At 40.3% G+C, this 25,756-nt stretch overlaps 1 protein-coding gene across 4 annotated transcripts in view; it reads right to left on the bottom strand.

The window, feature by feature from the left end:
• Positions 1-329: 329 nt before the first annotated feature.
• Positions 330-25,756, bottom strand: part of LOC116042488 (leucine-rich repeat and fibronectin type-III domain-containing protein 5) — a 125,497-nt gene continuing 100,070 nt past the window's right edge. For 3 of the 4 annotated variants that reach the window (XM_031288665.2, XM_031288666.2, XM_031288667.2), the window contains 8 exons: positions 25,245-25,468; positions 23,024-23,152; positions 22,637-22,817; positions 21,527-21,682; positions 20,599-20,858; positions 18,609-19,076; positions 3,055-3,328; positions 330-2,245 (listed from right to left, as the gene is read on the bottom strand). In XM_031288665.2, the coding sequence (XP_031144525.1) occupies positions 1,307-2,245; positions 3,055-3,328; positions 18,609-19,076; positions 20,599-20,858; positions 21,527-21,682; positions 22,637-22,817; positions 23,024-23,152; positions 25,245-25,441 (2,604 nt within the window). In that variant the 5' untranslated portion in view covers positions 25,442-25,468 and the 3' untranslated portion in view covers positions 330-1,306. The remainder of the gene's footprint in view (positions 2,246-3,054; positions 3,329-18,608; positions 19,077-20,598; positions 20,859-21,526; positions 21,683-22,636; positions 22,818-23,023; positions 23,153-25,244; positions 25,469-25,756) is intronic. The other variant, XR_004895744.1, reaches the window with a different exon arrangement.

Here is a 25,756-nt window from a genome sequence, read left to right on the forward strand (position 1 = left end):
AAAAGTGACTGTGACCTAGCATTAATATTGTCTTTTCTGGTAGAAAGCAGCAAACTAATCAGAAACTGATCCTGGAGACAATGTTGCTACAGTTAGAAGCTCATCCTCGCTAAATATGCAACGATCAAGTAAAGAGCATTTCTCTTCGCAGTATCGTATCATGTACATAAAACACACATTTCCAGTTTTCATTTTATCCCTTTTTATTTTACACAACAACACAGTACATGTTGTCTTTTTCTGTACAGAAGCTTACCTGGAGCTTGTGACCAACAGGCTGTATTATACCAATGTCAGTGAAAAGCTCACAGGGTTTTCATGTTCTTTTTTTTAGTTTTATTCTTCCCTTTAAAAAATATCAATTTCATAAGAGGTCCGTTAAAGTCTTCATCTGTTTCTTACTTTTTTGTCTCAGTTTGTGTCCGTCTATATGTCAAGAAACGTCTGTGCTCCTCAGTAGGTAAGAAAGGCTATGTGTGAAATCTCTCTCTTCCTTTTTGTTTGTCCCCTCCATCCTAATCCCTCGTTCAGGGAGCATGGTGGAGTCCTAAATCCGGTTATATCATCTGTCAGAGGGTCTGTTAGTGCAAAAGAAGGCACCGACTGCTATTCTCTTGCCGCAGTATTGATACACACTTCCTGTGGGCTTCTTGACGTAGTAATGGTGTGCTTTGCAGTTCTTGTATTGTTTTTATTTTCCTCTTTTTACCTGTAATAGTTCCCTTTTCGTGGTATTTTCAAATAAGGTGAGTGTGAATCCGGAAGTAACGTGGCAAGCCCATTGTCTTGTTTTATTTTGTGCTATAAAGTGGACCGAGACAACTCGAGGACGCTACGAGACGAGGCGACATAGCCACTCGCTGAATGACAGACTGAAAAAAGAGATAGGAAACTGTCAATGTGAAAAAACTGTAAACCGAATACAAAGAATTGTGGAGAAAAATTATGAAAATAAAAAAAAAAAACAGGCTGGAAAATTAAAGGTATGTTCACACTTTCACCCACAAACACGAAATCACCCTCTCACACATTTATAAAGAAAGGTTCAAACATGAACACACACACATACAGTACAGACCAAAAAACGCACTTCCTAAATGGCAACACTGTTTCATATGTTACAAACACACATTAGCCTTCACTCATACACCATTCTAGACACATTCAAACTAACACACACACACACACACACACACACACACACACACACACACACACACACAAAACCTCAGACATACACTTATACATTAGATAAACAAAAATGGATAAACCAAAGTTTATTTTATGTTTGCTGTTGCATTCCAGTTCAAACCGTGCTTTCTAAGATCCAGTCCGAATCACACCGGCCCTTGTCCGAATCTCCATCCCCGTCTTTTGGGAGTAGCATCCCGCTCATTGATTGGCTCCTTTTGTCCCGCATTATGCGCCCTATTTTGGGAGCTCCTCCTGCTCCCTGATGGGACGAGTGAGTCTTTGAGCTTCCTTCACTAAGCGAGTACCTCCTCCTCCCCCTGGTCCTCCCTGCCTCCTCCACAGGGAGAGTCTGGTACTTGGCGGAGGCTGAGGTGCCTGCGCGAGGAGCCCTGCGCAGGATGGGCGTCTCTCTAAAACGGATGGAGGGGACAGGGCTCGGGGTGGCGAGAGGGCTGGAGAAAAAGGAAGGGACAAAGGGAGGCGGGGTTTGGTTGAGAGAGGTGGAGTTGTTGCGGTTGGTGTTGAGGTTCTCCAGAGGGGAGGAGGGGAGGAGAGCAGAGGAGGCGGTGGAGAAGGAGGAGGAAGGAGGGCGAGGGGAGGAGAGGTTTTCAGGAGTAGCCGAGTTGTTGGAGCAGGCCGAACCTGGCTTACTTGGAGTGGGCTTCCGCTTTGGCTTGGTTAGTGAACCGCTGGTCCCGGTGGGCGACGAGACGTCAGCTTGAGCTCTCTCTTCACCCGCTTTCTCCCGTTCCTCGGCTCCAGCTGTTGGGCTTTTGGCTGCCCAAGGCTGGCTGAGAACTGACGTAGTCGTGGAGCAATCAGGCAGGGATGAGTCGGACAACTGAGTCATCGTATCCTTGCCCCCTCCTCTTCCTCCTCCTGCTCCACTCCTTTTCTTTGTGCCTCCTGAGAGGTCGTCTAATCCGATTGAGCCGTGTTTAGAGGAGCTTGGAGTCACAGTACATCCCTGTGACTGCTGCCCATTGGTCTGTGAGTGAACGTTGGTCATCGACAATGAAACGCCTTTACCACCCTCACCAGGGTTACACACCTGAGGAAAAAACAGATGGAAGCAATGAGGTGTTGATTATTCTTTTTCCATAGTGAAATGTTTACATATGAACTTTTTCATGTAGGGCTGGGCAGAACGGCAAAAAAAAAATTAAAAAATATTACCACCATTTTTTTATATCATGACATAAACCAAGTCACTATAGCGGTTGAGCTTAAAAAAATCTTCTAAGCTTAAAATGCCCCAGTAGGTGATTTAGAGACATGGAAAACAAATCAAGAATTATGTAAGCTGCAACAATAAAAAAAATAAATGACACAAAAATGAACCTAAACTTCAGTCTTGCCAGTCTAGATCTTTACAAACCCTACCATTACTGCCAGGGAAGTCTTGTGTCTGGTTGGTTAGAATTAGTTTTGTTTCTGGGATGTAATTTGTTGTTTTAATACATTGTCATACAATGCACTTATTACCAGTACTGTATACGTTTATAGCCTAGCCTAGTGGTTATAGAGTATAACTTTAACGTCCCCACTTTGATTCCAGCCAGGCACTTTTAGCACATACCCTTACGCTATCACTGAATGCACAAAAGAAAAACCCTTAAAAAAGGCTTACTATCTCAAAATTGAAATAATATATTCTTATTTCTGCATATCTTGGGATTTTGTTGCATGCTATATACTGCATCTTAAATGATCAAAAATGTCTGGTCAGTTCATAAGCAGCAGACCGAGCTAGCAAAAGGCCATCATGTTAACAGTGCCAATCGTCCCACATAATGACAGGCTCGCTCCTCTTATTCCTTTCTGGCCAGGGTGGATTAAGTGAGACGGACAGGGACCCACCTTGTACCGTATCATCAGGATGATGATGAAAACGAGCACCGAAGCCACTATTATCCCTCCGATGATGATGATCATAGTCCCGCCGAGGAACTGAGACTGCATAAAATGACACCTCATGTACTCTGACTCGGTGGTGAACTGCACACAGCCGACCACACGTGTTGCTGTCAGAGAGGTGATGACATCATCGTAGATGGCCAGCACGCAGAGGTCATACTGGGTCCCTGCTGCCAGGTTGTTGACCAGGAAGTTTTTGCTTGATGGGGGGATCATTCTGTGGCAAAGGAGAGAGTCAGAGAAGAAGGGCGAGACATAAAATACAAATGTTTAGTGTTCGAAGAGCATCAGCAGACTAGACGCACTTTGAGGAAGAACAACATACAATACACAATAAGTACAGGAATGCACTGGTGAGGTTCGGGTTTGGATTCCCACATGGAACAATCATGTTAGACCGATATGTACTGCATTTCCTCAAACCATACTGATGTATACAGTCTGACATAAGGCATTTGTGTCAGCCATTATGTTCAAGGAAAATATCATGGCTTGACTAAGGTCCAAGGAAACTGTGGAAAATTTGGTCTCTATCAACTCCTGAGGGAAATATCTGGCTCTTTAGCTGTTAAATGGTCCACTGTGCTCACCGGCTAATCACAGTGTAGTCTACAATGAGTTTTTAAAATGTATTTGCTGAAAACAGCTGCGTCTGGAAAAAATTTTCATAATAAAAGCATGATGAGATTGAATGAAAACAGTAACAGTAAACAATAGACAACAATTAAAAAAAAGCTAAGATGTGTGAAAATTATCTGTGGGTTCGTCACTACAAGAAACATCTTTCACAAACACGTAGTCATGTGAGCCATTGTTGACATAAAAGTGGTGATTACAGCAGCTTACCAAACTCTTTGAAACCCCACATGCATTGTCGTTAGAGTACAAGTGTTAGCTAAATTTGTATCTAGCATCAAGGGCTCAGGTGACACAGGACTTGTGATAAGAGTAAACACAATCTTTCTGGACAACCTGCATAATACATTTACCTTCTGTAAATATAATAGAAAAAAATACATGAATAAAATAGTCAACAGTGAAGGAAGAATGGAAATGGTAAAGGATGAATGCAGTCAGCTCCACTGTGTATAGCTTGGTGCTGAATCATCAAAAATGAAAACCTAAAAGTCATCAGCAGAACAGGAGACCAATTAGATGATTTATTATTGCACGGATCAGGAGAGATGCCCTTCCTTTCCAAAATCATTTATCTTCTTCTGGTTTCATAATAAAATATTCAAAGGAAACAGTTTTCAGACACGCTGAATACATCTGGACATTCTTTTCGACAAATACAAAGGTATGTTGCCACTTTGAGTGAAGTTGGTAATTTGTCACTGGACACTTGTCACATTGACTAGAGGATATGCACATTTGTCCTTCAGTTTCCCTTAAAGGGCTTGTCAGCTTTCCTGGATTATCTCATTAAAATGCAAATTAAATTCCTTATTAAAACCAAAGAGGGTTTGCTAGTTCACAGCTCGCGGCCTCGTGTGCACTGAGTGGGCTGTTTTAGCCAGGTTAAGTATCTGGGTTAGAGCTCGAGTTAAGAGAAGGTTAGGAGACATGGTGAGGTGTAACGGTAAGTATAAAGAGCTAGGGAATAAATGTAGCGGTGGGTCATTAGTGTGCCCTCGATGGATTAAGAGCACAAGGCTGTAGGAGTGTGTGTGTGAGCATCTATATGACCCCATGAATACTAATCTAACCATCTGAACGCTGGGTGACCATGAGTGTTCTCCTCTTTGCTTCTCTTGATGACACACACACAGACACACACAGACACACACACACACACACACACACACACATATTATTTCTGTGTTGGGACACATAAAGTGACTTTGAAGTATGCCGTTTAATGATAAGAGCGAAAGTCGCTGGCACCTACAAGCTCTGATACAAGCAGCTACATTTGTATACACATACATACACAGGCAGAGATTAATTTCCCTATTATAGCTGTGGCCTTTGGTTTCATTTGCGTGTATGGTTGTGTGTCACATTAGCCAGCAACACATTCAGAATCTTTGTGTAAAATAATGTGTCTGTAATGTTTTGTAATGTGTGAGTTCATCTTTCTTCTTGCCGACGTAAACACTGTCACGCTCTAAAAAAGAGAGCACACAGAGTATTACTGATTACTGGGATATGTGATTATATAGTTATGAATATTCAGTCAATTTTCGGAACATTTCCTGAATGCAAATGCCTGCACCTAATGATTCTTTAATGATTTGGACAGTATAGGAGTGAGACCTTAGCCACTAAACACACACACACACACACACACACATACACACACACACACACACACACACACACACACACACACACACACACACACACACACACACACACATTCTCATACAACGGTTCGTAGGATATCTAATGAAAACTTTTGCAAAGTTAAGTTAATAACATAACTTTTTGATTTCACAGGGGACATGAACATCAGTGTCCCAGGTGAAAGTCCAGTGTGCCAAACAACAAACATCAATCTGGATCTCAATGCATATATACGAATTACAGTGCATTACATTTCATAGCTATATGTACAAACAGTGAATAAGGGCAGCCTGCACATACACATGAATGATATCATACTCATACTTCAAAGTGACAGAACAAATTCTAACATACACTGAAATGCCTTTGTATCTTTGGTGTAAGTGCCTCTAGTCTGAAAAAATAAAATACATTTGGAAAGTGAAAGCAACAGTGGTTCAACTGGTAATTGGAGCCCTCGGGGCTGTAACCCCAAAACTGGGACAGTGACTCCAGCAAATTCGAGGAACAACATCTGAGAGCTCTGTGCAGAAGAGTGCAGTCCTAGGACCAGCTAAGATACTGCGCAGAACCCTCAGGCTCCCAGGCCCTCCCAGAGGAACAGAGCTCGAAGGAAGAGGACCGCCCAGGATGGGGCGAGTGGGGAATTTTTTTAGAAAACAAGATACAAAGATAAGAAACAAGACAAAAACATCTTGGTATTATGAGTAAAAAACTGTAAATATGGAAAACAGGGGGCATTACAATTATCTCTGCAGGAACAAGTTATCATAATGCAAACTATTTGAAATATAAGTAAAACCCGACATCGACATCACATTCTCTGGTTTCATGGCAGTAATCTGGCGGTACTGGATGATAATGCCATGGTGATGTTTTCTAAGGTTTGTGTCTAAGGCGATCCTGATGTGTGTGAGTGTGTTATAAATTTTCCACCTACTCTCTCCATCTTTGACTGCTGCAGTCGCACCTTTGATAAGCTAGCCTGGGTAAACCCTGACGAACTTCCGGCAAATTTGAGATTTGCTCTGCAAGTCAGCCCAAGAGCAAGAGCCCATTCAAACCCATTTCCAATGTCCCCAAAATCGAGGCACCAATCACAACCGGTGAGACGGGCTTTACACCAATCACAACCGTTGAGGCGGGCTTTACGCAACGACAATAGCGCAGCGACGACAAGCGGCTTTTTGTTTACATTCAACATGACGGCTACCGAAGCGCAGGGTCACCCGTATCGTTGTTCTGATTGGTTGGACTATCCATTGCGCCCAGAGGCATTTGAGCGGCGTCCGTTGGTGACGCCCCTTTGGAAATGAACTGTCAATGAACCTTCCCCAGACCCACTCTCAGTTACAACTGAGAAGGGTCTGGTGTCAACCAGGCTATTGATAAGCAACTAGCAGACAATTCTTTCCACATTATCTGGAGGGCTTCTGCGGTTGCACAGACTGACCTCTCTATAATGTTATACTGATATCATATGATGAAAATATGATTAACTCACTGTTGAGTAGCCACAACAAAACATATTATTTACTATTTAAAACCGAGAATGTTGCTGTCCTGTGATGTATTTCCAAAACAACATTTTATTTTGAAATAAGAAAAACCAAATTGTATTCAGCTTCGTGACAATGCCTCATTCAGCTAACCCAATGGGTTTTTAATGATGTATCTATCTTAAGAAGTAGAATCATTTTCTCACATCATGAAGGAACATTTGACCGAAAGTCGCCAAATTTGGAGATAAATGATTTTCTTTGGGCGGTGATGAAAAGTCATGACCTTAGTGTTGTAATATGTAATATGTTTTAAATATTATATTGAAGTTAATATTACAAACAAGAATAATAAGTATGTCAGATCTGCTCACTATAGAAATATTATAGAAAATGTAGGTATCAGTAACTCGGCAAGTCAAAAACCAAAACTGTTTAATTCCAAAAACATTGAATGTTGTTTGGTGAAAGATCTATAAATGGGCAGTACTTATGTACTTTGCTTGAGGGTTTGAATAAATGACATTCTCTCTTAACTCCACCTCAGAAACCTTCACTTCCAAGAAACCATTAGCTACATGACTCCTCCTGGACAACAGCCCAAAAGAGTTTCTAAACAAAATCCATCTAACCGGATGCTACGGCCAATGACACTCACATTGCATAGCTAGTTTCCATTGTCAACGTGTAAGCCAAGCTGTCATCATTTATAATTCATAGCTACAAGGAACATATATTGATAATGTTTTTGCTGTGTTTCAACCCTGTACCGATGCATGCTGAGTTCACAAAATACATTTTTATGCAAATCAGTGGATTTTCTTTTTTTCTTGCATATGATTATTTCTAGACTGTGTGAGCCGTTAGCATTGTGAACTCATCCAAACTGACTCATTCATTGTGGCTAATTTCTTTGTGTCTGAGCTGGATGTTGCTGCCAGTATTTGAAGCCCTACAGTGGGCCGATGATTGCCTTGGCCGAGACTATTACACTAATCTATCTACTTTGCTCTGCCAAGCCTTCAGCCCAGGGCGCCCGTGTGTATGTGTGTGTGTGTGTGTGTGTGCATTTCTGGGTTTCATTACACAAGATAAAGTTTCTTTGTGCATGTTCCTCTATGAGTATGCATTTGTGTACTTATGTCTATATGTGTCTGCAGTATATATATATATATATGTGTGTGTAAATGCATGTGTGTGAGTTCCATTACAGTAATCTTCTCCTCCCACAGCAGCCTCCTCTTCCCAGTGGCTGTCACTGTGTCTGGCTCTCTGCCAACATTCATCACGTTATTGTGTTTGCACGTGCACGGATGTGAGTGTGCTTGTGTTTGTGTGCGAGTTAATCAACTCTAGCTTTCCTCACTTCAGCCAGGACAAAGCCAGGTAGACAATGCGATCTCCATTAGTCACTCTCATCTTTTTGACTCGAGACAAATGATTGCCTCCATACACAGAACAGTGAACTATGATACCAGATTGTTCTATTTCAGGCCATTTCACTTGATTAAATATTGGACAAAGCCCACAGGCCACAAACACGCATTACTCCAGGAGAGCGGGGGGGAAGACTTTCAAAGCAATGATTCAACACACAAGGCAAGGGCTTCCAGGTCGAGTTGGAGCCACGCGATAAGAGGCCAGGGCTTCCAATAACTCAGCTGCAGTCAGTGGCTTCTCTAGCAGCAGAGCCTATTCGGACCATGTGTGACAGCATCTTCCAATGTTTTTAAATTATATTCAGCACTCTGGGCTAGCTCATTAGTGGTTTCATGTAGCTACAGGGGGATAATGTTTTTGCATTTCATAAGAGGAATGGATGCTGTCAAGTTGTGAAAGAGAATTTTGGTGATCTAAATTTCATTTTTATGTACTTTGTAGAGTTTTTGACCTGACGACTGTGTAGTAACTGGCATTACACTTGGTTTCGTGTCCTATCTATTGTAACGTCCTGTCCTATCTGAGATTTACTGTAGATTCACAGTTTTACTGTATGGTTTTGACTGACTTAAAGTAATAGTTCAACATTTTGGGAAACACCAATTGCTTTCTTGCACAGAGTTAAATGAGAAGATCGATACATCTCATGTCGTAATGGTAAATATAAAGCTACAGCAAATAGCCGGTTAGCATAGCTTAGCATAAAGACAGAAAACAGCTAGCATGGCTATGTTGACAGGTAACAAAATCCACCAAGCACATCTAAAGCTCTATAATTGACAAGTTATATCTCATTTGTTTAATTTGAGTCAGAGTGAAGTTAAAAGAAAGCAACTACAAAATATTAGTAATCAAAGTATTGCCCATATCACAAACATGTTTGTCAAAGTGATATCTCAAAATTGATTTACTGGATTACTTATAAATATATCTTGCATGTTGTATCTTCAACACAGTAAACTTTGCAAATATTAAGTAAGAAATCTGCATTTCAGTTTCACATTCATACATGGCATTAGGTTATTTTCGGAGCAAATTTCAAACATTACTCCAATAATCTACGATTCCATGATAGCTAGGCAAACTGTTTGCAATGAAAAACACCTTGTGTTGAGATAGTTTTGTCAACTGTTGTTTCCAAAGTCAAGAATGAGCTTTGAACTTTAGCTTGTTTCAAGCCAACACAGTTGAGAATTTACATGCTCAGAAAAAAAATAAAATCTAAACGTCTACATTTCCATAACAACTGAGCAACTTATGTTGTGTGACTTAAAGCAAGAGCAAGATATTGTTTTCCCCATAATCCAAAAAATAAATTAGTACAAAACTTAAAGCAACAATGCAACATTTTCATTACATCTGCTTATGTTATAAAATAACATCACACACCAAACCCCATGACGATAAAGCTGTTTCAGCTGTTAAACCTTCTTGGTAAAAAGTACATAATAAAATAAAATTGTGCAAATATCAGTGTGCTCTTATAGTATATTACCACTACCCAGTCTCAATTAAAAAGTGTTTGAACAAAAAAACATTGTAAAATTGCACAGCAGTGTTGCCCAAACTGGGATGGAACCAAAATGTGGGTCACAGATATCTAAAAGTAGGTTGTCCAATTATTTTAGAAAATGGTATTCAGCGCTTCTGGCTAAAGCCTCCCATGCTACCGCAATGCAAGCTAGTCTAAATTAGATAGCCTGAAACATGGAAAACGTTGTGAGATAAGCCAACAAAATAGCATGCAGAAGCAGTTATGGGTTTTAACAAACTTTTCTTTGCACTGCACTTTTTAAACACGTGCTGCTCCCATACGCTCACGTGCTTCTTTTTGCTATTACATAATGCATACGGTAATTGGCAACATGACATTTCATGATTCATTTCTTTTCAAAATATTTTTTTCCCTGTTCATTTACTCAACAATCGGAAGTCACACGAGTGCAATCAAACCAGTTAAGAATAACAGGTTTCTAAGCACAAAGAGAAGAGGATTAATGGTAGTTCAACTCCTGCCCCATTACTGTTGACCTCGGCGCTAATGCGGCTTACACAGCAGATGGCACACTGCCGTGCTAATAGGTCTGAGTTTCTCAGGCAGACAGAAACATCACAGAAGCTAGCTTCTTATCTCTGTTTTACCATGCATAATGCCCCTGATGCCAGAGCTAATGGTTAACAAGCACCCACACAGCTTGTAGTCAGAGGTGGAACAGGGATTTTGAGCTCAGGCCAGGTGGGCTTTGCTAACACCTCATCATGCATTTTTATTCATTAAACCCTGTTCAGAGTCAGACTCAAAGAGCAGTTGCTAAAACACTAAATATTAGCCACCTACTGTAGCTAGTGGCCAAGTAATGATTCCACAGTTGTATTAATGCAGCAATGGAGTGGGACTCAGAAGATTAGGATACTTCTTTCCCCACCAATGACCACTTTAACAAATTAGTAATGTAATTACAGTCATAATATTACAGTTCCCAATAAAACACACTTCATTTAAATGCCAGATTGGAGAAGCATTATCTAAAAACTGTAATTATTGCCACCCCTTGATTTGCTGTCCTCATTATTATCCTCACACACTATATAATAATTGCGATAACTGAGAAGAAAAGTAGCTTGGAAGCTTAGCTCCTTTATGTGGAGATGTACTAATACTCCTTTCTTATCAATTGACATAGATGGCAAGAGTTTTTGTTTTGTTTTACCTTATCAGTTAATTTTAATAACGTTACAAACAAATTATAACTTTGAAACTAGTTTAATGAATACCATTTCCTCTTCGGGGTGGGTATTTAATGGCAAAGCATGCATGCAATTAATGCATGCAATTTGTCAGATGTGATGACTAGTCTGTGACCTTCTCTTGAATGAACAACCAGTTTTCACTTTTGTCAATTCCTAATTCTGCACTTAGCAAGATCTCACTACTGCTGAGCTCAGTCTGAACAAGCATAGCAGAGTGCATGTCAAAGTGCCGTGCAACCAAAGCTGTCCCGGAAGTGGGAAAGACGTTTCAGCAACATCTGTAGCTGGGTGTAGACCTCCATCTGCCCAGCTCAGCTACATTCCTTCAGTTTAGCTGAGTCATCTAAATTTGTCTTTAATGCTGTGGTTGGCTCCTTCCACACTTTCTCCCTCCATACTGTTGTTTCTTCCTTCATTACTTGTTTTTAATCACCTGTACATTATGTTTTGTCCCTGTTCTTTCTCATATTATTTTTTCATTTTTCTAGCTTTCTTTGTATTCCTTTCTTCCTACCTCGCTTCCATCCTTCCTCATTCCATGTCCTTCCTTCTCTTATTTTTTCATTCCCTCTATTCTCCTGCTGTTGGGCCATTCTCTTGTCTTTTACTCCTGGCATTCCCTCTTAAAATAATTCCTTCTTTTCTCTCTTTCATCAAGATAATTTTTCTTCTCACGTTCATTATATCATCCCACCCTTCCTCCTGTTATTACCCTTCATCTTACCCTTATTGTATTAATCCTTTCTTCTAAACTGTCTACATTTCTTCCTCCTTTCTTCATTCCTTTTCTTGGGAACTTCTTCTTTCCTCCAATCTCTTTTATTATCCATTTATAAGTCTCTCCATCCTCTCTCCATTCATCCAGCCACTCTCATCATTTCCTTCATTCCTTCGTCTTTCTGCTATATATTCTCCCCCCCCCCTTATGTTCTTCTTATGGTCATTCCTCCCCCTTTCTTTTTTCCTTCTTACCCCTCTTTCCATTTCCACCCATTTCAGTTCCCCTCATCTGATTGAACTGAGTCATCTAGTAAATCTTCTTTAAGTTCCGTTTTTCTCCTTCAATCCCTCCTTCCTTCCTTTGCTGCCTACAAACACCCCCTCTTCCCTTCAGAATCATCCTTACTGCTATGATAGCTCCCTCTATACTACTTGTCCCTGTTTACAACTCCTTGAACTACTTACTTACAAAAACAACAACACTTTTAGGTTAGGCCCGCAATATGTTTATGGTGCTATAAAATCAGTATTGGAACATTACAGCGGGATAAAGGCAAGTGTTTTTTCACGCCTTAAGCACACCTGAGCAAGGTGTAATACCTGGGCCGCAGGGACCATAGGCAAGAATAAACTACTTCCTGCTAGTAAGAGAGAGAGGGGGAGAGTATGCCTTTTTAAAAGCCTGGATTCATCTCCCACCCCCTGTTGTGTAGCCTCATAAAAAAGCTTGCCACACAATTTGCTTGATAGTAGTTTTTTTGGCAAATGGCAACCAGCCCCTGTAGCTCGATGGATCTGCTGGAGTGGAAAACAACTGCCGAATGAACATAACAAAACAAAACAACAGGCAGAGCAGATGAGGACTAGGATAGAGGGAGACTGGGATTTGTATGTGTGTGTGTGTGTGTGTGTGTGTGTGTGTGTGTGTGTGTTTGTGCGCGTGCCTGTGTCCGTGTGTGTGTGTGTGTGTTCTTAAGAATTGTATTGTAAAAGTGGAGTTTGCGTCCCAGGTTTGGAGTGGATGAACTACATTTTATCTTGGCCTTAAATTAACCATTTCTCTAGAGCTTGTATTTATGGATGGCAAACACAATTTCTGTATTTTATTGATTCATTTTAAAAGCTAGCCTGGTTTAGCTCCTAGCTATACTGCCAACATTCTCCCTCCTTATGAAACAAGCTGCTCCTTATTAGGGATCGACCAATATTGGTTTTCCAAGGCGGATATTGATACCTATAATTAGTAATTAAGAAACCGATAACAGATATTTGGAACCAATATGCATTTACAGTGAAAATGAAAATCTTTAAGTCAAAACTAAGATTTTCGGAATGTTGCAAACTCCAACACAAAACTTTGTTTAAATGGTTTAAGCAATTATTTAATAAATTAGAAACTTTCAACATAATACACAGTAAAAGATAGTTGCATAGTGGGAGGGACATTAAATCAGACTCAGTCGTAAGTGAAACCGGAGCAAAGGCACAGACACAGAGCTGTAGCGGAGCCAAAGTACCGCACTTTTTAATTAATTAACTTTATCCGTTATCAGGCAGATACAGATCATCTGCAAACTGCCAAAAAACGGCTCGATAATCGGTCTATCCCTACTCCTTATGGTCTTCATCTCTACACAGGGATTCATGGCTTGTTCTTGTCCCGTGTGTCACTTAAACATACATCTTTTAACCCCACACATGATCTTTTCCTAATTCTAACTAAGTGGTTTTACCTTGCACGTTGAAAAATGACGCCAACAGGATACCCAGAGCATTAAAAAGTTACGCCAAGGGTTCCTGACCAAGTGTCAGTATGTTGACGAGTTGAGGGTGAGAATGTGTTGGTTAAAGGTGCTTTTTTAGGCTACAACAATTTTTGTCACATACAGCAAACATCTCCTCACTATCCGCGAGCTGCCTGTCCCCTGAACACACTGTAAAAAAACGCGGTCTCTGTAGACAGCACAGGCTCCACAAACGCCAACAAAAACAAACTGCACCAACCTGCACCACCAAACATAACAAACAGTCTTCCAGCATTCCAGCCAATAACAAGACAAGAAGGATTTGGGGATGGGGGTTGGGGGGTTAGTGCGCGGAAGCACGGAAGGGAGGGAGAGGGGACGGGATGAAGAGGAGGGAGGGGCGAGCTAGCCTCGTTTTGTTTGAAAATACTTCAAACGTCAACAAGAAGTGCCGTCACCCAACATCGCTTAGAGCACCTTTAACTTCTGTTATGATTTGACACTATTAATAAAATTGAATTATAATTTAATTTAATTGACTTTGAAATACCATTTAGACGAGAGTTCCCAACCTGGGAATTGGGACTCTCACAAGGGGTCACAAGATGAATGTAACGGGTTAAAAAAACAGGAAATAGAAAATCTGCTTTCTTCTTATGTAATACAATACTGTATAGTTTTCCCAGTAAACCTATGTGAGAAGTGAAAACCACTCAAATAGATAAAGATAAAAAGATAAAGGATCACAATGATACAGCTTTGTACGAAGGGGGTCACAAGAAAAGTTTTAATTGTGACCAAAATGTCCAAATAAAGGCATAACCCAAACCAAGTAATGGCTTATTATTAATATAAAAAAATGTATACATATAGTATGTAAAATACCTTATTAGAAAGCAGCTCGATCTGTATTTCTCTGTTCAAGGCACACATATTTTAACAGCCTTTTTTACCACCTTCATTGTTTAGTCTATTCATTGACTAAACAAGACATCTATTTGCCCTATTATTTGTCAATTCATTCTTCCCTTAATGCCAAAAAATGCATTGCATTCATCCAAACCCCTAATTACAAGCAATAATTGGCTTTATGTCTGAAGAAGAGCACATTCTACTTTGTGGCAGTTTTATGGTCGTCGCTGTCGATGCTGGCTGTGAGTTTTATTATCATCATCGACATGGCTGTGAATTGTTCAATAAAACCAGCAAGGTGCGAAGGAAAGACTGCATCTGCTGTCATGTGTAAAAGGTCAGCATATTATTTAGGCGACATGAGCATTTCCCTGACATGACCCTGAAATACATGTAAGGGGTTAACAGCTGAGGCTTAAATGAGTGCTGTGTGGATGACTCAATATAGTTCCTTACAGTGTGCATTCAAGAAGGAAAAGAAAAGAGACCAATAGACACCCAAGGTTTCAAGATCGCTCTGTCAATGGATGAGTAGCGAAATTTTGTTTTGTTTTGGTAGCCATGTACTGTAATACATAATAATAATAATAATAATAATATAATAATAATAAGTCCCTAAAATGTAAAGGTACAATGAATACACAGTTGTAGTGCTCTGGATTAGTGCCTTGACAGAAGGGGTCCCCAGAAATTGCAATTTGCAAATTGTTTTTCCTTGACGGCTGTGGAAGGGCGAGCAGTGAATTTTGTGCAGGAAATAGATCTAAGAGGAAACTAATTTCAGAAATATTAACAACATAATGTGGAAAAACTGAGTCTAAGGATTAGTCTAAGGATTTTGAACTAGTTCTGAACTATTTGAGGAAAGTATTCTATAAATTAAACTACAGGTCATAGTTTTAAACAATAGGGTTTTCTCAAGCGTATTCATTTTGACTCTGAATACTGAAACAGATAGAGATTAAGAAATATGCAGTTGATGTTGTGGACACTCCCAGGGTTCAAGTCAGTCAGTCAGATAAAAGTCAGCTTCGAAATAAACTTGGCTAGTTTTTAAAAGAAATGTTAATTTAAGATATTGCATTAGTGGTATACTTTATCTATAATCAAAGTTAAATCGAGACACTTGCTGTTGTGTTTATTTATAATAGCTGCATTACTGGCCAGTTATGAAATGACAAACTTATCGTTAGTCACTTCTTACAGTGGTTTGATACCTGACTGATGACGCCTAATTGAGATAGCAATTAGCTAACGCTACAGTTTTCTGCACTGTAGCTGCCAGAGCTAACTTTAACTTCACAGACTCACAGACCCTTAAAGGTGCTGTAGGTAGGATTGCGAAGATCCAGGACTTTGCCAAAAAAATTTGAACATCGACAACTTCTCAGTCCCTCCCCCCTTTCCGCTAAAGCTCAAAACGGTCTCCTAAACTCCTACCCCCAAAAGGGATAATGAATGCATGATTGGTGCATCTGAACAGGGAGCTGTGGATTTTTGCAAATCGCACTACAGGCTGTAGGTGGTTTAAACTACCTGCTTCATGTAGTTCTACTGGAACATAGGGTCAGTTTCAGCAAATATGACAGAAAGTTAGTTTTATAAGGCTTACCTACTGCACCTTTAAGCTTTACTGGGATACACAGGTGATATACAATCGCCTAGATTGCTAATTTTGTAATAATAAATAACAATCGCTGATCTGAAAATTCTCAAATAGCTATTTTGATATAAACAATGATTCATCAGCCATGCTTACTGTTAATAAATAAAATCACAAGCAAAATAGTCATCATTATATTAAGATGTTGATTATTTAAATCGGATCGATGTTAGTTTGCTGTTGTGAGGTGGTTTGCTGTGTGACTGACTGGGCACTAGGCCTGCCTCCAGAATAGAAATACAATACTTAAGCAGGATTACAAAAACACCAGTAGTGTATCAATAAACATCTGCCTGTCTCAAGCGTCCTTGAGCAAAACACTGAATCCCTGTCAGCTCCAGGAGTGCTGTTCTGCAGCTGACCCTGACCTCCCAGTGGAAGGAGTGGTGGGCGGGATTTCCCTGCAGGGATCAATACAGAATCAAGTGTTACAACTATTACAGTTCGGATGTGTTCCAGGAGTTTAACTTAGCCGGGCGGATGTACCTGTAAAAGCTTTAAACTATCACTCACTTATCCATCTGTTTACGCAGAGAGCTGAACTCACAGTATGAAGGAAACATACAACTTCACTCAAGAGCATTATGCGGAGCAGGTGAGGAGAAAAGCGCAGAAATGTCAATGTGCCGCAAATCAATAAGGCTTTATTGAACCTGAAAAGTGAGTGCCCTGTCTGTGACAATAGCACCAGTCTTCCCTCATCTGTCACCCGCTTTCCCTCTTGCTCTCGCCCCTATGTCGTTCCCCTATGTTTTCCACTAGCCTTTTCGCGTTGTCCCGCTTTTGTATTCCCTTTCTCCTGTTTGGGTAATGAAAAAAACTGAATCAATAGGTTGCTGCTTTGTGCCAGCAGAGGTGTGGAATGGAAATCAATCTGCTATTCTAAAGACAAGAGAGCTGCAAAATAACACGGAGAAACACAAATGACATCAGCGCTGAAAAAAAGAGAGGAAGGGAGAGCCAGAGGAAGAGAGGAGGATGAAAAGACAGGAAGAAAGAAAGACTTTGAGTGACGTGACAGACGGAGGAAGGGTCGGTGTGGGTGGTGAAAGGCTGTCTAATCACTCCTCCTCCATGCCCCCACAGGAAGCTTTTTGTTTTTTATAGCTGTCATGCACTACTAACGTAATGCTATCCAACAAGTATTTTAAAGTCTGGGGCTGGGGATGACAATCCTAAAAAATGCTTGAGAATAAAAGAGAGAGGAGCAGAAAAAGAGAGAGATAAAAAGAGGAAAAGCAGCTATCTTGATGTGAAAAGTGACGACGCTATCTTTGCAAGACAGACAGCTATAAATCCTATTGGCGCCGTCTCTCGATGATGCGTTCTCTGAATCCGGTTAAGTGCTGCTGAATTATGTACAGAGATTAGGAATAATATGCACGGCAGATAATACCATCAGATTTTTCTGTGAATGATCTGTGTTTTTTAATCATATATAGGTGAAGTCACAGAGAGATAAAGACTGTAAGAGAGCAAGGATTACAAATTCATAGCTTGTGGTAAAAAAAAATCAATAAAAAAAAATCATAAAAACCTAGAGTATTGTCATTATCATGACCCATCCGGTCAATCTCAATGCTCCCCCCGCTGTGGATGATGTTGCGTACTGATGTATAGGGATTAGCAGTGATATGAAAGGGAGATAATAATTGCAGATGTCCCTACGAAAGCTGTATGTGTTTGTTAATTCCCTCTCCCCCATTTCACCAGTGTAAATATTTAGCTCAAATAACAATCATTCCCTGCGAGATCGATCTAATCTGTGTAATCCTGAGCAAAACGGCAAAAGTCAAGAGGGACTCGCAGAGCTCTCCCTGTCAAGGCTCCAGTGAGTCAGCAAGCAGCATAGAGCGAGCTCCATTACTTTGCCGGGTTTCCCTGAGGATCATGAACTTTATCGCGTCGCAGTTTATCTGGTTTCTTTGTTGTTCATTCATGTATCATCTGTGTCGGTCTAATATGCCCTGATATGAACTAATCTGTCTGTGCTGTAATATGCCATGACCAATAGTCATGTGTACATACTGTATTCTCTGATAAAAAAAAAAAGTAGCTAATCTTTAACATTACCACCATTACTGTTTTTCGACAGGGAAACATTTGTTATGTTTATGAAGTTGTGCAAATGTAACTAATACTGAATAATACACATATTTCATCATGTAATAGCCTTTTTATACATTGATATTTGCCATTTCCTTTGGGTATCTTTCACATTTGCTGTACTTATTTATTTATTATTGTAGTCTTTCATTTACAGGATCAAAGCATTGTAATGCCCCTGTAGTGCACTGGTAGCCAACTCGTAGGCCTCCTAGCGACAGGATCCAAACAGGATCATTAAAATTGCATCTAATCTACTGAAATCCAATCCACATAGCTCAGACTTGAGTAATTCTCTACCTCCACATTAGCCATATCATGGTTCAGTTTTCATTGCGTACTGTCTGACTCTGATGAACGTCGTCGTCTTACCTGTAAACCAGCGAGTCATCTTGGCTCCCATTGTATTGTATCTGGAACATCCTTATGCCCGGAATATTCCTCTGGAAGTTGAACTTGATCAGCGCTGTCGATGACGTGGCCTCGGCCGTTACAACCCTCTTATCCGCCCCACCCTTAACGTCACCCGTCACGTTGCTCCCGTTGGCTCCGCCTCGTGTTGATGTGGAAATGTCTGACGATCCCGGGTCAGGCTCCTGGATGTTGTTGGTGTTGTTGGAGATGTGGGGGAGTTTTATAATAACCAGGTCTATTGTTTGGTGGGCTTCACCGGCAGGGTTGGAGGAGATGCAGCTGAAGGAGCCAGTGTCTTTCACCGTACTGATGAGGATGTCCAGGGTCCCGTTGTTGTAGACCAACGTTCTGGAGGAGTTAGACACCAGTTTGCCCTCGGGAGAGATCCAGTGGATTGCTGGCTCTGGGTCACCTCTTGCCTTACACCTTTAAAGAGAGAAAACCAGTGGAGTTGAATGTATTAGAAACCAGACATAATGTGGTCAACTGTAAAGTACAAGCAGAGCATTGCTTCATGATGGTTTCTGGACTATCTCCACCTTCCATCTGGGACTTGAGTGGGTGGGAAAAGAGGCGTAACATGATCTACTGTGTCGGCAGAGCACATTATTTGAAGTTAGAATACGCTTTACGTTACAGCCTTTGAATTACAGTGTTGTAATAAGTAGGTACAAGGTCAGAAGAATACTGCTACATGTAGTTTTGGTTCAATAATTAGTTTAAGTTTTAGTGCAACTAATGATTATTTTCATTATCAATTAACATTAGTCTCGTATTGCCAGACCTATCTCCACGGCACTGTGTCAGCGCTGGAGTATGGTCAGGCTTCACGCTAATCTACATTATTCTGGGATTGAGAAAAAAAAAATCACTTTTATTTCTTTAGACCAATCACAACCGTCCAGCTTTATCCCAGCAATGTACATCAGTTAAGCCAGACTAATAAATATACTGGTCAGAAACTAGCAACAAAATGCCCATCACCCTATTGTATTCATTATATTCATACTCACAGATTTCGTATTATTATCTCTTGTATACCAGTAGTTGCATTACTGAATTGAAATGGGTGCAAGACCAAAATATGAGAGCTCATGAAAGGGATTTTTCAGGGGACTTGGCTGCAGGGTCACATTGTACGCATTCCTCAAACATGGGTCTGTTATGAAATAAAGTGAGTTATTGTGGGAGTGAAAAGGGAACATAATATATAAAGGTTAATTAGGACAGCACTCCAAATAATACTTTTTATTGCCACACGGATGTTTGGGGCAGGACGCCCTTCTTCAGGGTGTTTCAACCCTGGTCCCGTTTGAAAAGGGACAAATGAAAGCAACCCCAAGGCATGTATTTCAGATGTATTACTCTAAAATGGTAAAATAAAAGCAGGGTAAACTATGACCATGTCATAACCAGATAAAAAAGGTATCATCAACACAAGCCATGTACCACTACATTTCCCTGTCTTTTTGCAGTTGAATGTGTTAAAAACATGCTACAAAAGATGAGAAATGTTAGGTGGGTTGACCCTCTGATAATGGATCTGGAGCTGAAGTCAAGACACAATAAAGAAAAGATAATAATAGTATCTCATTGATTTTCTTCGCCCCCTTTTTCTCCCCATAATTCGATATCTGAAAACATAACATCTATCATGATTTGAAGTGTATAACCAATATATATGCAAATGAAGTAATCATCATCTCACAGACCTCTTCTTGATTTAAATTCATCCTCCTTAAAATTGTGATGTCCCTGTCGTCTGCTTCATTGAACAGTTGGGCATTTCACGTATTCTTGAGCGGCTTGTAAACATAATGCACAACTACACGAATGAAAACAGACAGTGTGTGACTGTGTGTTTGCGTGTTAATGAGGAAACGTTTATCTTTTCCATTTCTGCATGTATTTATACTATATTTTATGTATCTCAGTTAAAAACTGATACCTGAGTATAACTCTCTGCCCTTCAAGCACCCGCATCTCATGGGAGTATCTGGTGATGAGTGGAGGTTCGCAGAGAAACTCCTCCTCAGGGATGGACCAGAAGTATCGGCCAGAGAGGTGTTGGGGTGAAGCGCATGTCTCCAGGTCGTCCTCTCTGTTTAGCCTTCGCAGCCACAGTAACTCACAGTTGCAGTGGAGCGGGTTTCCACCAAATGATAATGCAAAAGAAGTGGAGGTCATAATCCCTGATGTGGCCAGGACCTGGTAGTGTGAAACAATGATTCCAATGAAAAAATGTTCCCTTCTCTATCCTATGGCCTACTTCTTCCTGCAATTAGATGAGTGATAGCATAAATCACCAGGACCAGAAAACATGAAATATGATTAAACATTAAGTTTAAATACCATTAGATTTTAAGAAAGGTTTTACAGTGATTAAATATGGACATTGTCCCACTGAGCCACTATACATTTATACAGTGGCCCAACATCACATTTTTATTATTATTATGGGCAAAAACCTTTATCATATCTGTAAGCAGAGCATGGAATTGCTCTATTCTCACCAGTATGACCTTTTGAACATTGCAGTTAGGAGTTTCTACATAAATGATACCGATGTAAATGAACTGGTAATGTCAATACTAAAAAAAACAAAAGGTTTCAAAAAAAGGTTTTCTTGAGTTATGAGCGGACGTCAAAACATATGAAAAGGCATTATGTGATATGTCAGTTGTTTAAACAGTTGTCAGTTAAGTACAAAGGGAAACTACTGCACAATGTGCGACTCAACCATTTCGTTTTAATTCAGTTCATCTACACGCAAGAAATTGTAAGTTAGATGAAGTGCCTGATTGTGTTTCAGGGTTTTAGGCATTTTTTGTTATGTTGGGTTTTTATTTTGGTGGGAATAAATCCTCTGAGAATACCTGTGCTCGTTGAAAAAGTGGGTCCGGCGGCAGCTTTAGGAGTTTATTAGAGGTGACGTCCAGCCGGTTGAGTTTCTGTAGCAGAGAAAATGTTCCCTCTGGAATGAAGTCCAACATATTGTGGTCTAAACTCAGCGTATGGAGGCTAATCATTTTCTGCAGGAGTAACAGAAAAAACAGAGAACATTTTTATCATTTTGAAAAGGAGTAAGTGGAGGAGTTTAAAAATGTAGGGATATGAAGAAAACACTGTTTTAATACTTCTTTCTTTATTTCTTTAGTCTTTCCAGAAAGCAAAACCCTGGTTATTGCCACAGTCCCTTTAATCTCTCATGCCTTGATGTACAGTGGTGATAGAAATGCTAAAGCTGAATTACAATGTTAACATGTCTATGTTGTAAACGTAAAGTTAAACTGAAAATAACAAAGCCATCATGTGGCTGATCAAGAAACACAATTACCTAATACAGCACATATTTATAAAACTTGACTATAACTACTCAGGCATCTTAAAGGTGCAGTAGGTAAGCCTTATAAAACTAACTTTCTGTCATATTCTGTGGCACCACCTATAGCCTGTAGTGCAATTTGCAAAAATCCAATGCTCCCTGTTCAGATGCACCAATCAAGGCCAGGGAGGTGTCTAACTGGGTGTCAATCACTGCTCATGCACACACAGTCATTCTCCCTTGTGGGGGGAGGGGCTTAGGAGACCGTTTTGGGCTTTAGCGGAAAGGGGGGATCCTGGAGATCCTGGATCTTCGTAATCCTACCTACGGCACCTTTAAGTTGCAAAGCATGTTAGTAAGCTGATCCACAGAGGCACTGACATTTGTATTACATAGAAATTGGTGGCTGACGAAGAGCACCGGTAAAATTTAAACTGCTAGCACTTAAAATGCTTAGGAATTAAGCTTAAGTGAATCTTAATGAATAGTCCACATAATGGCCTCCGCTCCTAAAAGCCCTTAAGATCTCTTAATTTAAATTTCAAATAAATGGCCAAAAAAGGTTTTATGGCCATTTAATTGTTTGTTGGGATTGCATTTTTCTGAAAGGCCTCCAGCCAGACATGTTTTAAAGGCTGCTGCAGTTTAAAGAGATCCTGACCTGGATGGCCTCCCAAGGTATAGTGTCCAGGTTATTGTAACTGAGGTCCAATTCTTCCAGTGCCAGCAGGTCGTTGAATGCTCCCTGGTGGATCAGCATCAGCTGGTTGTTGTTCAGAATCAGGTGGTGAAGCTTTGACATCCCACAAAATGTATCATTGCCTATCCTCGTCAGCCGGTTACTGAGGGAGTGAGAGAGAGAGAGAGGAAGAGAGAGAGAGAGAGAGAGAGAGAGAGAGAGAGAGAGAGAGAGAGAGAGAGAGATTGATGAAACAGAAAGTACCCTCTAAATTTGTAAATAAACGACGACACCTCACATGTATTAATTAATCAATTTATCCCATGATATCACAACCACATCAGTCTACAGCTGTATGCAAATTCATACCTGTTGAGGTGTAGAGCTCTGAGGTTTTCCAAATCGGCAAAGGCATGAGGTGTGATGTAGGAGATGGTGTTTCTGGATAATGTTAGATCCACCAGCCGTGTCATATTAGCAAAATCTTTCCTCTTCACACTGTGGACACAGATAAGCACAGTTCAATTAGACAAGAGACATATATCACAAGATGTCCCTCCAGCACTAGATCTGCTCAAGAAACAGTTTTGAGTAACACCACCAATTCCAGCTGTCAATCTTAATATTATTAAGTAAGTATTCCTTCAAAATGTAGTGTTGCCTATTTGTCAGTCCAATAGTGTTGATAGAGATTTTTAATGGGAAAACTCTTTCAATATTTATAAGTTAACATAATTCACATATGGTATTCCTTTCATCCTGTGCAGCTCATTCAATAACTGCATGTGTGAACAACTCTCTCCAAAGGCTACAAACCAGAGAACCGAGGCTCTAAACTGCAATGCTATCAGGAGACAGCCTTGAGCTGCTCCATTGACTTTGAACTGACTATGACTTACTCAGGGGGCCTTAAAGAATATGTTTTTTTCCCACACCAAAATTAGTTTTATTTCATTGTAGTGCCGGCGGAAAATGTGCTTGAATCGTCATGAAAGGACCCTGGGCGATGCCGCTCTGTCCAAAAATTCAGCAACTTATTCTTCTTTGCCGGAGAGGCTCCAGGTTTTCTTGCCTGATGACATCATAGATCAGTGTCTCTGTTTCCAGCTTTGAGAAACAATTGTTCATTCTCCCACACACATACTGAACTTTCAAAGGACTAGCATACTTAGCTCTTCAAATATTATACATTGGTTGTTAATAATTAAATGTCGTGTAGTGATGAGACCAGACAACAACTGAGCCATGGAGAGGGTTCTTGTAGATGAGTTAACGAGTTCAAACAGGCAACAGGTGAGGAGTGCTAATAGGCTGGGGATAGTGAACAATGATACTGATTGAGAGGAGACTGGGTAGTGGCCGTGGCTGAGGGAGAGCCAAGTGCCGGTGTGACCCAGATGAGATAATGCCTTGGTATAAGACTGAAGGGTTTTGAGTAAGATATCAGTTCCTTCTGTGCAGAGACGTGTCTCAGTTCTCTTGTGTAAACAAAGAGATCTTATTTAACCCATCTACGGCTTCAAGAGTTTTCTTCATCAAAGTATAGTTTAGAGACCGCCCAGCCACGACAGACAATTTCTATAATTTATTTAAAAAAAACATGAAACAAATAGGTATTGATTTTAGATTGTTGAGAATTATTCACTAATGTCAGAGTTTAGTGAACACATTTTGAGAAGACAAAAAATTTGTGGGAATACGGCACCCGAAAAGTGTATCAAGGAGGATCCTAACAAATCACTATACCAGACAGTATTATTTTTATAGACAGTATATAATTATAGTATTATTAGCAGTTTTAGTGCTAGTAGTAACATTATCCTAGTAATAACAGTATAGTATGCTACACTTACAGTAATTGTAGATGTAGAAGCTTAGGTTGCAGTTGCTTTTCACTAGTAGCAGTAGTTTGAGTGGTTACAAAATAGTCAGAAGAAGCGGAACATTTTTATTTTACAGTATCACTAATAGATAACTTCTATATATTCTAAAATTCTTTATATATATTCTAAAGTGACTAAGTGCTGTAAACCTGATGCACGTTCTCGTCGGCTCGCATTGGGTCATCTCGTCATCTACAAACCTAAAAAGTTGTTTATTAATCAAATCTTTGCATTAACCTAAGATTAAACCTACAGGAGAACTCACTGTAACTTTAAACAGAGATCATTTTTAATGTTTTTGTGATCATTGATTTACGAAGATACACTTAGATTTGCTCCTTGTACTGATTGCACGGCTGCAACTGCAACTTGACTTCCCTGCAGGTTTTCAAATTAATTTTACCTGACAGGGTGAAATGCCCAGACGTTTTAAGGGAGTCCGCACATTTTACCTCTAAGAGTGATTTGTTGTTTTTGATACAGTATTGATGATTTTCGTTAGCTAGACGTCACCCAGTGCACTCAGACTATGTCTAAGCATTGTTGTCATTGAAAAGAATGAGGCCGTGTTTCAAGCAATACAACTGTCACAAGGTTTGTACTTAAAGTTGTCCTAGTAAGGCAGTAAAAACCGAAACAGTGTCTGCAGTATCAGCGGTATAAAGTACCAGTTCTCTAAATAGTAGTATTGTTGATGTGACCATTACCTTGTGACAAAGTTGTCAGCCAGCCGTAGCTCCACTGTATGCCTATCAATGTTCGGCGGTACAAACAATAGACCTTTCTTGGCGCAGAGGGTCGCCAGGTTGGGTGACAGGATCTGACATACGCAGCGCTTCGGGCAGATCTGTGCCCGCACTGCCATGGCGACTGCCAGCATCACACACAGCCACAGCCTCTCCATGGTTACCACCCCACCTGGACACGACACCTGAGACAGACAGACAGAGACAAAAGCAAGAGAGAAATGGAGACGTTAATGACATTGGACTTTTTTTTCCTTTCAATAAGAATTGAGCATATATTGTATAAGCCACACTGGAAATAAAATGCAAGGAATGCAAAGACAAAGGCATTTCTTCACCCAGTTCAATTATTGGGGATTCTAGCCCATTTATTGACATGGCTTTTAATATATTCCCAGTGTTTCTTCAAAGTCTTTAGTATGCAGTGCAAAGAAAAACCTGTGTGCTTCACACTGCGCACAGTCTTCAACAGT

The sequence above is a fragment of the Sander lucioperca genome, chromosome 18 (genome assembly GCF_008315115.2).
Source record: "Sander lucioperca isolate FBNREF2018 chromosome 18, SLUC_FBN_1.2, whole genome shotgun sequence".
In the NCBI taxonomy this organism is placed as follows: domain Eukaryota; kingdom Metazoa; phylum Chordata; class Actinopteri; order Perciformes; family Percidae; genus Sander; species Sander lucioperca.